General features: G+C 45.0%; 1 protein-coding gene across 2 annotated transcripts in view; it reads left to right on the top strand.

The window, feature by feature from the left end:
* The window catches only part of LOC125461245 (poly(U)-binding-splicing factor PUF60), a 68,100-nt gene extending 60,593 nt beyond the window's left edge, over nt 1-7,507 (top strand). For both annotated transcript variants that reach the window (XM_059640943.1, XM_059640944.1), the window contains one exon: nt 6,505-7,507. In XM_059640943.1, coding sequence (XP_059496926.1) covers nt 6,505-6,804 — 300 coding nt within the window. In that variant the 3' untranslated portion in view covers nt 6,805-7,507. The remainder of the gene's footprint in view (nt 1-6,504) is intronic.
* The last annotated feature ends 6,312 nt before the right edge of the window (nt 7,508-13,819 follow it).

Here is a 13,819-nt window from a genome sequence, read left to right as displayed (position 1 = left end):
ACAGGCCCTTCAGCCCACCATGTTGTGCCAAACTCGATGACAGTTAAACTAATCCCTTCTTCCTGCTCTTGGTTCATATCCCTCCATTCTTTGCATATTCATGTGCCTATTTAGAAGTCCCTTAAATGCCCCTATCGTATCTGTCTCCACCACCACCACCCCGGTTGCACATTCCAGAGTCCTACCACTCTGTGTTTTAAAAAAAAAACTTGCCCTTCACGTCTCCTTTGAAATTACCCCTTCACCTGAAATGCATGCCCCCTGATATTAGACATTCCAACTTTGTGAAAAAGATTCTGACAGTCAACCCTATCTATGCAATTCAAAATTTTGTAGACTTCCATCAAGTCTCCCCCTGCCTCTGTCACTCCAGAGAAAACAACTAGGGTTTTTCTAGCTCCTCCTTATAGCTCATACCGTGTAATCCAGGCAGCTTCCTGGTAAACCTCTTCTGAACCCTCTCCAAAATCCCCATATCCTTCCTGTAATGTAGCAACCACAATTGAACATAATACACTCAAGTGTGGCCTAACCAAAGTCTTATAAAGCTGCAGCATGACATTCTGACTTTTGTACTCAATTTTTTAATCTTATTCGGTTTGTGGGATGTGGACGTTACTGGCTGGGCCCGGCATTTCTTGTCCATCCCTTGTTGCTCTTGAGAAGGTGGTGGTGAGCTGTCTTATGACAATAGGTGCAGGAGTAGGCCATTCAGCCCTTCGAGCCAGCACCACCATACATTATGATCATGGTTGATCATCCACAATCAGTATCCTGTACCTGCCTTATCCCCAACACCCTTGATTCCACGATCTTTAAGAGCTCTATCCATCTCTTTCTTGAAAGTATCCAGAGACTTGGCCTCCACTGCCTTCTGGGGCATCGCATTCCATATATCCACCACTCTCTGGGTGAAGAAGTTTTTCCTCAACTCTGCTCCAAATGGCCTACCACTTATTTTTAAACTGTGTCCTCTGATTCTGGACTCACCCATCAGTGGAAAAGTGCTCCCTGCCTCCAGACTGACCTAACCCTTAATTCTTGAAGCGCTGCAGTCCGCCTACTGTGGATTGACCCACAATGTTATTCCTCAACCAATGAAAGCAAGCATACCATACACATTCTTTCCCACCCTATCTACTTAATGTGGCTACTTTCAAGGAGCTGTGGCCTAGAACCTCAAGATTCCTCTACATCAATGCTGTTCAGGCTCCTGTCCTTAACTGTATACATTTCCTTAACGTTTGGTCTCCCAAAGTGCAGCACTTCACACTTAACCCAGATTAAACTCAGTCTGCTATTTCTCCACCCATATCTGTAACTGATGTGTATCCCATCGTATCCTTTAACAACTTTCTATGCTATCCACAACTCCAGCGATCTTTGTACCGTCTGCAAACTTACTAAGCCACCCTTCTGCATTTTTATCAGTCATTTATATCTATGACAAACAGCAGAGGCCCACATATGGATCCCTGCGGAAATGACTGGTCATGGACCTCCAACCTGGAAAAACACCCTTCCACTGCTACCCTCTGTCTTCAGTTTGCAAGCTCGTTCTGAATCCACGTGGCCAGTCGCCATGGATCCTATGTACATTGATCCTCTGGCTGTACCTTGCTAAAAACTAGGGGACTGGTACAGTCATCTTAATTGTACAGAGCCTAGGTCAGACCCCATCTGAAGTAATTGTGTTTAGTTCTGGGCTTTACATCTCAGGAAACAATATATTGGCTTTGGAGGTGATCTAGAGTGAATTCACAAGAAAGGTACTGGGTCTCATTACTAAACTGTGAGAGAAGATTACATATCCTGGAATTATATTTCTTTGGGTATTGAAGATGAACTGTTCTGTTTCAGGTGTTTAAATTGGAAAACTATTTGATAGAAGAGACAAACTTTTCTGTGCTGATAATTTTAATGAAGAAGTCTGACCATTTAGGGTGAAATGTGGAAGCAGGGTTTTTTGCAATTTGGTGAAAATAGGCAGTTCCTCCCACACTCCTCCTCAACACAAAATACATGCAATCAGTGCATAATGTGGAGCCTTTAAATTTGAAGTTTTACTGTGTAATAGATTCCTACAGTGCAGAAAAGTCCCTTTCACTCATCAAGTTTGCACTAACTACTGCTAAAGACACTCTAGTTGCAACTTCCCTGCACTTGTCTCTTCTTTTTTAAAATTTATTCTTGGGATAAGGGCATCATTGGTTGGGCCAGCATTTACTTACCATCCCCATTAAGAGTCACCCACATTGCTGTGGGTCTGGAATCAGACCAGGTAAGGATGGCAGTTCCCTTCAATGTCCTTGAATGTTTTGATATGTGAAAGTGCTCACTGTGGATATTTTTTAAAGGTTGTAAGGTTTTTGGCCTTCACTACCTCGCCAGGTAGTGCGCTCTGGATTTCCACCACTGTTGAGTCAAAAGGCTTTTTCCAAAATCCTCTCTGAATCTCCTGCCGCTGAACTGTGCCGTCTTGTGACTGACCGCTCAACCTAGGGGAACAGCTACTCTCCATTCAGCTTGCCCATACCCCTCATATCCTCAAATTATGTACCTCCCCCACTCCTCCAAGTCTTCTCTGCTCCAGGGAAAACAATCCAAGCCTATCTAGTCTTTCCTTATAGTTCAGTTTCTCCATCTTGGGCAACATCCTGGTGAACCTCCTCTGCACCCCTTCTAGTGCTAACACATCCTTCCTGTAGTGAGGTGACCAGAACTGCGCACAGTACTCCAGCTGTGGCCTAATCAACGTTCTGTACAACTTCCACACATTACCTCCTTGCTCTTGTACTCTATGCTAAGACTGACAAAAACAGATGACCCACAAGGCTCCTTAACTATGCTGCTCATGTACTCTGCCACCTTAATACTCTCTTGTCTTGTTTCTTCTTCCAAAATGCATCCCCTCACACTTATCAGGGTTAAATACCATCTGCCACTGCTCTGCCTACCTGACCATCCAATCTATAGCTTCCTGTAACCCACAACCATCCTTTTTGTTACTAACCACACTACCAATCTTGGGGATCGTCTCTAAATTTCCTTAACATTCCCACCCCATTTCCATCTATGTCATTTATGTATATAACAAACAATAAGGGTCCCTGTACTGATCCTTACTGTACACTGCTGCATACTGGCCTCCTGTCATTCGAAAAGCCCTCTACCACTACCCTCTGTGTCCTATTACTAAGCCAGTTTCTGATCCTTCTGACCACATTTCCCTCAATTCCATGTGCTTTAACCTTCTCAGTCAGTCTCCCATGTGGGACCTTGTCAAAAGCTTTGCTAAAATCCATATAAACTACATCATCCAAACTTCCCTCATCCACATACTTGATCACGTTTTCAAAAAAATCTGACAAATTTGTTAGGCATGACCTCCCTCTGACAAAGCCATGTTGACGATCCCTAATTAACCCATGCCTTTCCAATTGGTATTAATTCTCTCCTTCACAATTTTCTCCAATAGTTTTCCTGCCACTGACCTGAGACTCGCCAGTCTGTAATTTCCTGGTTCACCTCTGCCACTGTTCTTGAAATGTGGAACCACATTAGCTGTCCTCCAGTCCTCTGGTATTTCTGTCGTGGCTAGAGGGGAATTAAAAATTTATGTCAGAGCCTTTGTAATTTACTGCCTCGTCTCCCACAGCCGCCTGGGCTCACCTCATCCAGGCCAGGTGATTTGTGTGTTTTTAAGCCCAACAGAATCTCTAATAACACTCCATTTCCTATATGAAACTTTGCAAGTTCCTCACAGTCCTTTCCCTGAATTCCATACCTATGCATTCCCTTTTCAGAGTGAAGACTGAAGAGAAGTAATCATTCAACACCCTTCCAATATCCTGTGGCTTCACACACGTGTTGCTCCTTAGTCCCTACTCTTTCCCTTAAGGATTCTCCCTAATCCTGTTTGCCAGTCCTTTTTCCTGCATCCATTTTGCTCTTCTAATTGCAAGTTCCTTCTTGCACTTCCTGAATTCCTCTAGGGCCTCAGGTGAATTGCTCCCTTTTGACTTGCTAAAATTCTATTCCTCTTCCTCATCTAGTCCTGAATTATCTTAGATATCCAGGATTCTCTGAACTTACTGCTCTTACACTTCCCTGTAAAGATACATGTTGGACCTATAATCTTCCGTTGCTTCTTCTTGAATGTCCCCTGCTGCTCTGCTGTATACTTAACCAAGGAACTGTTCCTGGTTTACTGTGGCCAGATCCTGCTTTATTTTAATAAAATTTTTCTCCCCCAGTCCAAAGCTATCTTTCGCAGATGATTTTTTTCCTTGTCTGCAATAAATTGAGTTGTGGTTGCTATTGCTAAAATGTTCCCACACTGGCACATCAAACTCTTGTCCGGCGGTTTTCCCCAGAGTCAGATCCGGGCCTTCTACGTATTAATACAAAAATCTCCCCTGGATATGTTTAGGAAATCTGCCTCCTCTAACACAATAACTATCCTAATGTATGTTGGGAAAGTTGAAATCCCCCAGTGTAATTACCCAATTATTGCACTTACACACCTCTGAGTACTGTCTACATATTTGCTACTCCTATTTCCCACTGACTCTTTGGGGACCTATAATTCACTCCTAGTAAAATGGCTGCCCCCTTACCATTCCTAAGTTCTATCCTCAAAGCCTCATTTGAGGGTCCTCCCAAGATAACTGCTCTCCTTATTGCAGTAAATTGTTCCTTAATTAATAGTGCTACATCACCATTCTTTTTAGACCTTCCTCTATCTTGCCCATAGATCCTCTAGTCCAGAATGTTAAGTTTCCAGTCCAGCTCTTCCTCGACCATGTTTCTGTGATGGCAAAAATATCATACTTCCATGTGTCAATCTATGACACTAACTCATCACTGTTACTTATGGCACTCATGGCATTAAAGTAAAGACCATCCAGCCTTGCTTTACTGTCTTTGACACTCAGTCACAGTGAGTTCAGCTATGTTGTCTTCCTCTGTAGTATGATGTGTTTCTGTTTCATTGATGTTCTGTGTCCCCTGTCCCTGCTAGACTAGTTTAAACTCCTCCCAACAGCATTAGCAAATCTACCTGCAAAGATGTTGATCCCAATGAGGTTCAGGTGTAGACTGTCCCATTTGTACATGTCCCAGCTTCCGCAAAAATGCTCCCTGTGATCCAGGAATCTAAAACCATCCCTCTTGCACCTTGTCAAACCCACATGTTCATCTGCCCTGTTTTCCTACTTCTAAACTCACTAGCACACGTCACTGGGAGTCATTCAGAGATTATAACCACCGAGGTCCTGTTTTTTTAATCTGCTGCCTAGCTGGCTGAATTCTTGAAGCAAGACCTCTTTTCTCAATTTGCCCACAGCCTCTTAACTCATCACCCTCCCCTTTCAAGAAGCCCTGAAGTTGTTGAGTGACCATCCCTGACCCTTGCACCAAGGAGATAACACACCAACCTGGAGTCACATCTCCAGCCATAGAAACCCCTGTCTGCTCTCTGTCTGAAGAATTCCCTATCATGACGGATGTTCCTTTCTTCTTGGTCACACCCGTACAGTCAAGCTGCTTGTGTTGCCAGAAGCTTGACTTTGACCACACTCCTCCAAGGCCAAACACCCACATCAACGGAATACTAGTTAATCACTGGGACCCCAGGAGACCCTTGTACTTATCTGCCTGTTCTTTCTGGACTGTCTAGTGGTATCCCATTCCGTTTTTTCCATTAATCCCTCAAACTGCAGTGTAGCCACCTCTCTAAACATGCTATCCATGTAGCACTCAACCTCTCAGGTGTGCCACTACTTAAACTCTGAGACCTTGAGCTCCAGCTTCTGCACCCAGGAGCACTTCCTGCACTTGTGGTCACCTACAATATTGGTGGCATCCAGATCTCCTGATACGTGACAGACTGTTCATTCCACTCAGCTGGCCTCTCCTGACACCTTTTAAACTTACAATTAATGCCCTTGACTGGAATTGTTGGACTTATTTTGTTAGACTTCCCTATTCTATCACTAAGGTTATGAAAGGGTGAACTATAACTTGTTCCCACTGCTCTAAGTCTGTAGGATAAGAAAAGGTTTACCAGTAATTGTCACATGCCTGTACTCATGAGTCTGAAACCTTTTTCACCTTTTTGAAGCTTAAGCTTCCCCCAGGAGCTGCACTGAAGATTCTCGCGATGTTCTTGCAGCTTATTGGTTACTGTGTCCCCAATTCCCAGCTGCTGCTGTTGCAAGATAAGTACCCTGTAAGGACTAGGCCCAGATCCTCACCGCACTGGCTACTTTGTCTCTCGCTGCCTTCTGGCTGCTACTGCGCTGGGCAAAGTGCCCTGTAAAGACTATATTGTGAGATATGTTTTAAAGATTAAAGAATGGAATTGATGTACAGGTGGTCTAATTGTTGGAGCCGTCAGGGAGGGGTCGTTCCTTTGCAAGGTATGAGAGTATACATTGGTAGAATGGCAGTGTTAGAGTGGTGCTTGTGTGAACGTTAATTAATCTTTTCCTTTCATTTCAGTCCACAGTCATGGTCTTACGGAACATGGTAGGTCCTGAGGACATTGATGATGATCTGGAAGGTGAAGTGACGGAAGAATGTGGTAAATTTGGGGCTGTGAATCGTGTGATCATCTACCAAGAAAAACAGGGTGAGGAGGAAGATGCTGAGGTGATTGTCAAAATCTTTGTTGAGTTCTCCTTGGCTTCAGAGATGCACAAAGCCATCCAAGCTTTGAATGGACGCTGGTTTGGAGGACGAAAAGTTATTGCGGAGATATATGACCAGGATCGATTTGATAACAGTGACCTATCTGCATGAACACGAGTCATTCAGTTAACGGAGCTGTCATGTTATGGGGTCTGGTATTCAGGAACTTGAACTAACACCTTATATCTCAACATGTGACCTGACCTGGGAACCTTCAGTGAATGCTGAAGAACCCAATGGATTTCCATTCATGAAGTGAAACAATTCTGTTTCTGTTAAACTGTTCTAGTGTACAGTTCCTCCATTCAGTACCAACTCTTAATGTGTAAAAGTGCAGGCTTGTACTGGTGTAGACCAGTCTGAGAGTTCAAATCGATGAACTGTCTGGCTGGGGCTCGCATTTCTTTGTTTAGTCCTGTTTTTAAGAGTGTCATAAGTTTGTTCAGCTATTGATTCCAGTCAGTGTGAGGGGTGGGGTGGGGGAGCAGTTGGGTTGGGTTTGCTGCGGAGAAGTATGAGGAAGCATAATTTTGACAGTTTAGTGTCCCAATGAAAATGGAACCTGTGGATTGTTGCTGGGTTCATGCAGATGCTGACTGGTGGTCACTGTGCTGACACTTGTTCATGTTGAGGTCCATAAGAGCAAGACTTGAGTTTGTTCCTCTTTGACCATTTCTAGACATGGAACAATCCTAATTGCTCAGTCCACTCTTCAGAATGGTTAAACTCTGCAATTCTTTTTATTTTTTCCAATGTGTTTACTGTATTGTAGAAAAGTTAAGTTCCATTTCTATTAAAGAAATTAAATGAAGAAGCTTATGCTGTGCAGTTTTTTTTTCCCCCTGAGATGTGAAAACTAAATGCTCTACAGCTGAATAATAATCTGAACCTATTAGAATCTGCCACCTGCTTCCTTGCCATCTTATTTCCTGGACACTGAAGCTGATTGTGTGGAAACTGATGCCCACAAATTGGTGTAATATTGTTTATCTGTCAGTCGGTGATAAACTTGTGTGGTATTACTGATAAGTAGTGAAATGGTGAAATTTGAAATTGTTGCCCGAGTTCTGGAAATTTTTCACAAACAGCAATCATTGCATGCCTGTCCACTGAAATATAATCTCAAGTAGTAGTAGTTTGTTTTTTTGCTGATTTCCTCTCATGGAATGAGAGCGTCACTGGCTGGGCATCCCTAGTCACTCCTTGCGAAGGTGTTGGTGAACTGCCTTTTTGAACTGCAGTCCACGTGCTGTAGGTTGACCCACAATACAGTTAGTGAGGGAATTCCAGGATTTTGAAGGAAGGAATGGTGATTATATTTCCAAGTCAGCTTGGAGAGTGGCTTGGTAGTGGTGGTTTGTATCTGCTGCCCTTTCTTTCTGGATGGAAGTGGTCGTGGGTTTGGAAGGTGCTGTCTGAGGATCTTTTCTGAATTTCTGCAGTGCATCTTGTAGATAGTACACACTACTGCTACTGAGCGTTGGTGGTGGAGGGAGTGGGATGTTTGTGGATGTGGTGCCAATCAAACAGCTGCTTTGTCCTGGATGGTGTCAAGCTTCTTGAGTGTTGTTGGGGCTGCACTTGTCTATGCGAATAGATTCACACCTTAAATGGTCCATGAGGTTCTGACCAGAGCCTGCATGCGTGTCAACTAAAGAATTTGTGTCTGAACATCTGCAGTAGGAAAATTACCAGCTGCCTGTGAAAGATGAAAGGTGACAGAGACTAGGAATTGCAGAAGGTGGAGAATCTGAGATAACAAGGTGTGAAGCTATAAGTACACAGCAGGCCGAGCAGGAAAGCTGATGTTTCGGGTCTAGACCCTTCTTCAGAAATGGGGAGGGTTAGGGAGTTCTGAAATAAATAGAGGGGCATCGGTGACAGCAGGTAGATAGTGGAGGGGATAGATGGGAGAGAAGGCAGACAGGTCAAGGAAGCGGGGATGAGAGGGGGGTATGGTCTTGGGATGAGTTTGGGGGTGGGGAGATTTTGAAGCTTGTAAAATCCGCATTGAGATCATTGGGCGACAGAGTTCCCAGGTGGAATATGAGTTGCTGTTCCTGCAGCCTTCTGGTGGCATTGTTGTGGCACTGGAGGAGGCTCAGGGTGGACATGTCCAGGGAGTGGGAGGGGGAGGGGGAGGTGTAGTTCGTCGCGAACCGAGTGTAGGTGTTCCATAAGGTGGTCTCCGAGCCTCCGCTTGGTCTTCCCAGTGTAGTGGAGGCCACATCGGGAACAGTGGATACAGTATACTGCATTAGCAGATGTACAGGTGAACCTCTGTCTGTCTGATATAGAAGGTCATCCTAGGGCCTGGGATGAATGTGTGGGGGCAGGTGTAGCACTTCCTGCGGTTGCAGGGGAAAGTGCCAGGTGCAGTGGGGCTGGAGGGGAGTGTGGAGCAGACAAGGTAATCATGGAGAGAGTGGTCCCTCTGGGAGGCTGATAAGGGTGGGGATGGAAAAATGTCTTTGGGGCCGGATTGTAGATGGCAGAAGTGTCGGAAGATGGTGCGTTGAATCTGGAGGTTAATGAGGTGGTACATGAGGACGAGGGGGTTTCTGTCTTTGTTATTATGAGGAGGGGATGTGAGGGTTGAAGTACGGGAAACGCAAAAGATGCGGTCAAGGGTGTTTTTGACCACTGGGGGGGGATGTTGCAGTCCTTGAAATACAAGGATATTCAGGATGTTAGGGAGTGGAATGCCTCATCCTGGGAGCAGATGTGGCGCAGGCGAAGGAATTGGGAATAAGGGATGGCCTTTTTGCAGGAAGGTGGGTTTGGAGGAGGTGTATTCTAGGTAGATGTGGGAGTCGGTGCGCTTGAAATGGATATCGGTTTCCAGGTGGATGCCAGAGATGGAGACAGAGAGGTCCAGGAAGGGGAGAGAGGTATCAGAGATGGTCCAGGTGAACTTAAGGTTGGGGTGGAAGCTGTTGGCGAAGTGGATGAACTGTTGAGGCTCCTTGTGGGAACACGAGGTGGTGCCGATATTGTCCATCCCTAATTGCCCAGAGAGCACTTGAGAGTCAGCCACATTGCTGTGGGTCTGGAGTCACATGTAGGTGAGACTAGGTAAGGATGGCCACTTCCTTCTCTAAAGGACATTAGTGACCCCAATGGATTTTTCCCAACAATCTGTCACTGATCCACAGTCATCATTAGATTGTTAATTCCAGATATTTATTGAATTCACATTCTACCATGGCGGGATTCGAACCCAGGACCCCAGAACATTATCTGGGTCTCTGGTTTAACAGTCCTGCAATAAAACCATTAGGCCATCTCCTGCCCCCATTGTATCTTGATGAAGCAAATTTCTGTTTTTTGTGTCTGTAAGCATCTGTAGAAGTTCTAAAAGGGGAAGTTGAGTGGGGAGGTGATGGTCTAGTAATATTTATGGCTGTGCTGCCAATCCAGAGACTATGGTAATGTTCGGGGGACCCCGATTCAAATGCTGTCACTGCAGATGATGGAGTTTTAATGCAGTTTTTTTTTAAAGAAATGCCTGGAATTAATGGTCTAATGATGATCATGAATCCATTGTCAGGAAAAACCCATCTGATTCAATAATGTCCTTCAGGGGAGGAAACTGGACTACATATGACTCCAGACCACTGTAGTGTGATTTACTGTTAATGCCCCCTGGACAGTTAGAGACAGGCAACAAACACTGATCTATAGAACATTACAGCAGAGGACAGGCCCTTCGGCCCTCGATGCTGTGCTGACCTGTCATACCGATCTGAAGCCCATCTAACCTACACTATTCCATGTTCGTCCATATGCTTGTCCAATGATGACTTAAATGTAACCAGCGATACCCTCATCTCATGAATGAATATTAAAAAACTGAGGTTTCTTTTAAGACAAAAGAAGCATAAGTGCATAGAGTCAATCTCTCTCAGACCTCAGGATTCAGTTTGAGTTAGAGTTGAAACTAACACACACAGAGAGCTCACTCTCTCTCTGCTGCTAGACAGTTTATTTGATTTTATTGCCACGTGTACCAAAATACAGTGAAAAGCTTTGTTTACGTGTGGTGCAGGTGGATCACAGCGAGCCAAAGGATGTACAAATCAAAAAATTTTAGAGGCATAAAGGTTACAATGCAGGTTACATTATTTGAAGTTAGAGGGCCCATTCAACAGTCTGATAACAGCTGGGAAGAAGCTGTCCCTGAACCTGCTCATCTGTGTTCAGGCTTCTGTATCTCCTGCCTGATGGAAGAGTTTGTAGGAAATCATTACAGGGGTATGATGGGTCTTCGATGGCCACCTTTGAGGCAGCGAGCTGTGAAAATGGAGTTGGTGGATGGAAAGTTGGCTTCTGTGATGGTCTGGTAATTAGGGATGGACAATAAATACTGCCTAGCCAGTGATGCTCTCATCCCAAAATGTCCTTGTTTCAGCCAACCTCTCTCTTACTCCTGGCTGAGAAATGTCAGCTGGTGCCCAGTCTCTGATTTTCTGGGTGACTGCTGCTGTGTTTCATTCTCTCTGCAATGTGCCAGCTGAGTGTAACATCACTCTGTCCAGGCTTCAGCAAAAGCTGCCAGGAGTCACTTAGCACACTTCTCACCCACTGCAGGATTTTGGAGACAATTCCAGCCAGTGGCATGACACCAGTGGAGAGTCTTCTGGGAATGACTGGAAATGAACACAAGTGGCTTGTGGCCTGGGGCTGGAGAAATCTGGGCAGCTGGGACAGTTAGGCCTCTGAAGAAAGCTAATAGCATGCTGGACTTCATAACAAGGGGAATTGAGTATAGGAGCAAAGAGGTCCTTCTGCAGCTGTACAGGGCCCTGGTGAGACAGCACCTGGAGTACTGTGTGCAGTTTTGGTCTCCCAATTTGAGGAAGGACATTCTTGCTATTGAGGGAGTGCAGCATAGGTTCACGAGGTCAATTCCCAGAATGGCAGGACTATCATATGTTGAAAGATTGGAGCGACTGGGCTTGTATACTCTTGAGCTTAGAAGGATGAGAGGGGATCTGATTGAGAATTTAAGATTATTAAGGGATCGGACACTCTGGAGGCAGGAAGCATGTTTCCGCTGATGGGTGAGTCCAGAACCATAAGACACAGTTTAAAAATAAGGGGTAGGCCATTTAGAACAGAGTTGAGGAGAAGCTTCTTCACCCAGAGAGTGGTGGGTATATGAAATGCGCTGCCCCAGAAGGCAGTGGAGGCCAAGTCTCTGGATACTTTCGAGAAAGAGATGGATAGAGCTCTTAAAGGTAGTGGAATCAAGGTTTATGGGGATAAGGCAGGAACAGGATACTGATTATGGATGATCAGCCATGATCATAATGGTGGTGCTGGCTCGAAGGGCCAAATGGCCTACTCCTGCACCTATTGTCTGTTGGATCCAGTGGCCAAATCTGTTGGGGAAGGTGGCACCACTGGGAGCCTGGTGCAGTTGCTGTGGGTTTGGATGTGGCTGAGAGGTCTGAAAGAGGCACAAAAATTCTGGCACTAGGGCTTTGTATGGGACTGAGGTGTGCCAGACAGTAGGGCAGGAGTATCTGAGTTTCCAAATCCTCTCCAGTTGCTCCCCTTCCAATGTCAGGTGTGGAGACCAGTGGCAAATAATGAGGAAGCCTGCAGGAAGAGCTATGCTTTGATTTGGAGCACAGTCTGTAGCATAGCCACAGGGCTACTGTATGGACCCTGCGTTACCCAGTTCACTATCCCATTGAGAACAGGATGCCTGGGAAAGCTGCTCCCAAGCTGGAGGGAGTTTGTCCCAGTCTCACCAATGGGTCTTGTCTGTGTGTGTCTCCGGTGTCTTTCTTGTAGTCTGCACCAAGGATCAGATGCAGAAAAGAGAATCTGAAGGTGAGTTTATGAATAATATCGAGATGGAGAGCAAAGTCTTTCAGCCCTCCTTTCTGGTATTGTTTCAAGTGATGAGTCCCTTGAGATAAGGATGGGGAATAATAGGGGCCCAGGAAATGGCAGAGGAGTGGACCATTAGACCTGCATCAGCTTTCACTATACAAGATCCTAATAGCATTCCAAGATGAAGAAATAATCAAGGGGCTGAAGGAGAGGAAATTATCCCATGACTCATACTATCACAACAGTGTGAGGGGGAAACTAATGGGGTTGGAGGCTATCCATCACGTGGAGCTGCTGGGGTGGATCCCAGGATATTGAAGTCGTTGACATACTGGGTATACTGATAATAATTGTTCTGAGGGCAATGGTCTCCTTTCTAATATGGCAAATCAAATTCCATTTTATTTCAATTTAAACCAAGCCTGCAATTAACAGTGTAATGATGACTATTGTCAGTTACTGGAAAAGCCCACCTGGTTTACTAATGTCCTTTAGGGAAGGAAACTGCCATCCTTACCTGGTCTGGCCTACATGTGACTCCTGACCCACAGCAATGTGGTTGACTCCGAACTGCCCTCCCTGCAATTAAGTGATGCCATCATTCCATTCAACAATGAAAACAATTTATACCTATTTACACTGCAGTAACAATATCACAGGAAAAATACAATCATCAGAGAAGTGGTACTCAGTCAGTTGGTGGAGTTTCAGGCTGACCAGTGCCTGGATCCTGTTGGACTTTATCCCAAGGTCTAAGGGCCTACTTAGATGTTTGCAACATTGGATTTAATTCTTTGATTTGAAGGTTCCATTGGATTGGAGGGCAGTGAATCTGCCGTGATATCAGTTATTATAAAATAAGTAACTTTTAGCTTCTCATCTGTTAATGGGAAAAGGTTAGTCTCTGAAAGGATGTAGTAACAGAGCATTTTGAAGCATATTTTATGATCCATCAGTCTGCATTGGCCACAGCCCTATTCACATAAAACGTTAACAATCTGGACAAAGGAACTGAGGGCTTTGTTGCTGGGTTTGCAGATGGCACAGGTAGAGGAACAGGTCATGCTGAGGAAGTGGGGAGGCTGCAGAAGGACGTTGACAGGATAGGAAAGTGGGCAAAGAAGTGCCAGACAGAAAAAAGTCTTGGAAGTCACATCCAGGCACCCTACTGTTTTTAAGAGATAGCAGGAACTGCAGATGCTGGAGAATCTGCGATAACAAGGTGTAGAGCAGGATGAACACAGAAGGTCAAGCACCATGATAGGAGCACCAAAGCTGACGT

This window comes from Stegostoma tigrinum, chromosome 2, assembly GCF_030684315.1.
Source record: "Stegostoma tigrinum isolate sSteTig4 chromosome 2, sSteTig4.hap1, whole genome shotgun sequence".
NCBI classification, from domain to species: domain Eukaryota; kingdom Metazoa; phylum Chordata; class Chondrichthyes; order Orectolobiformes; family Stegostomatidae; genus Stegostoma; species Stegostoma tigrinum.
This window is presented reverse-complemented; position numbering and strand designations above follow the sequence as displayed.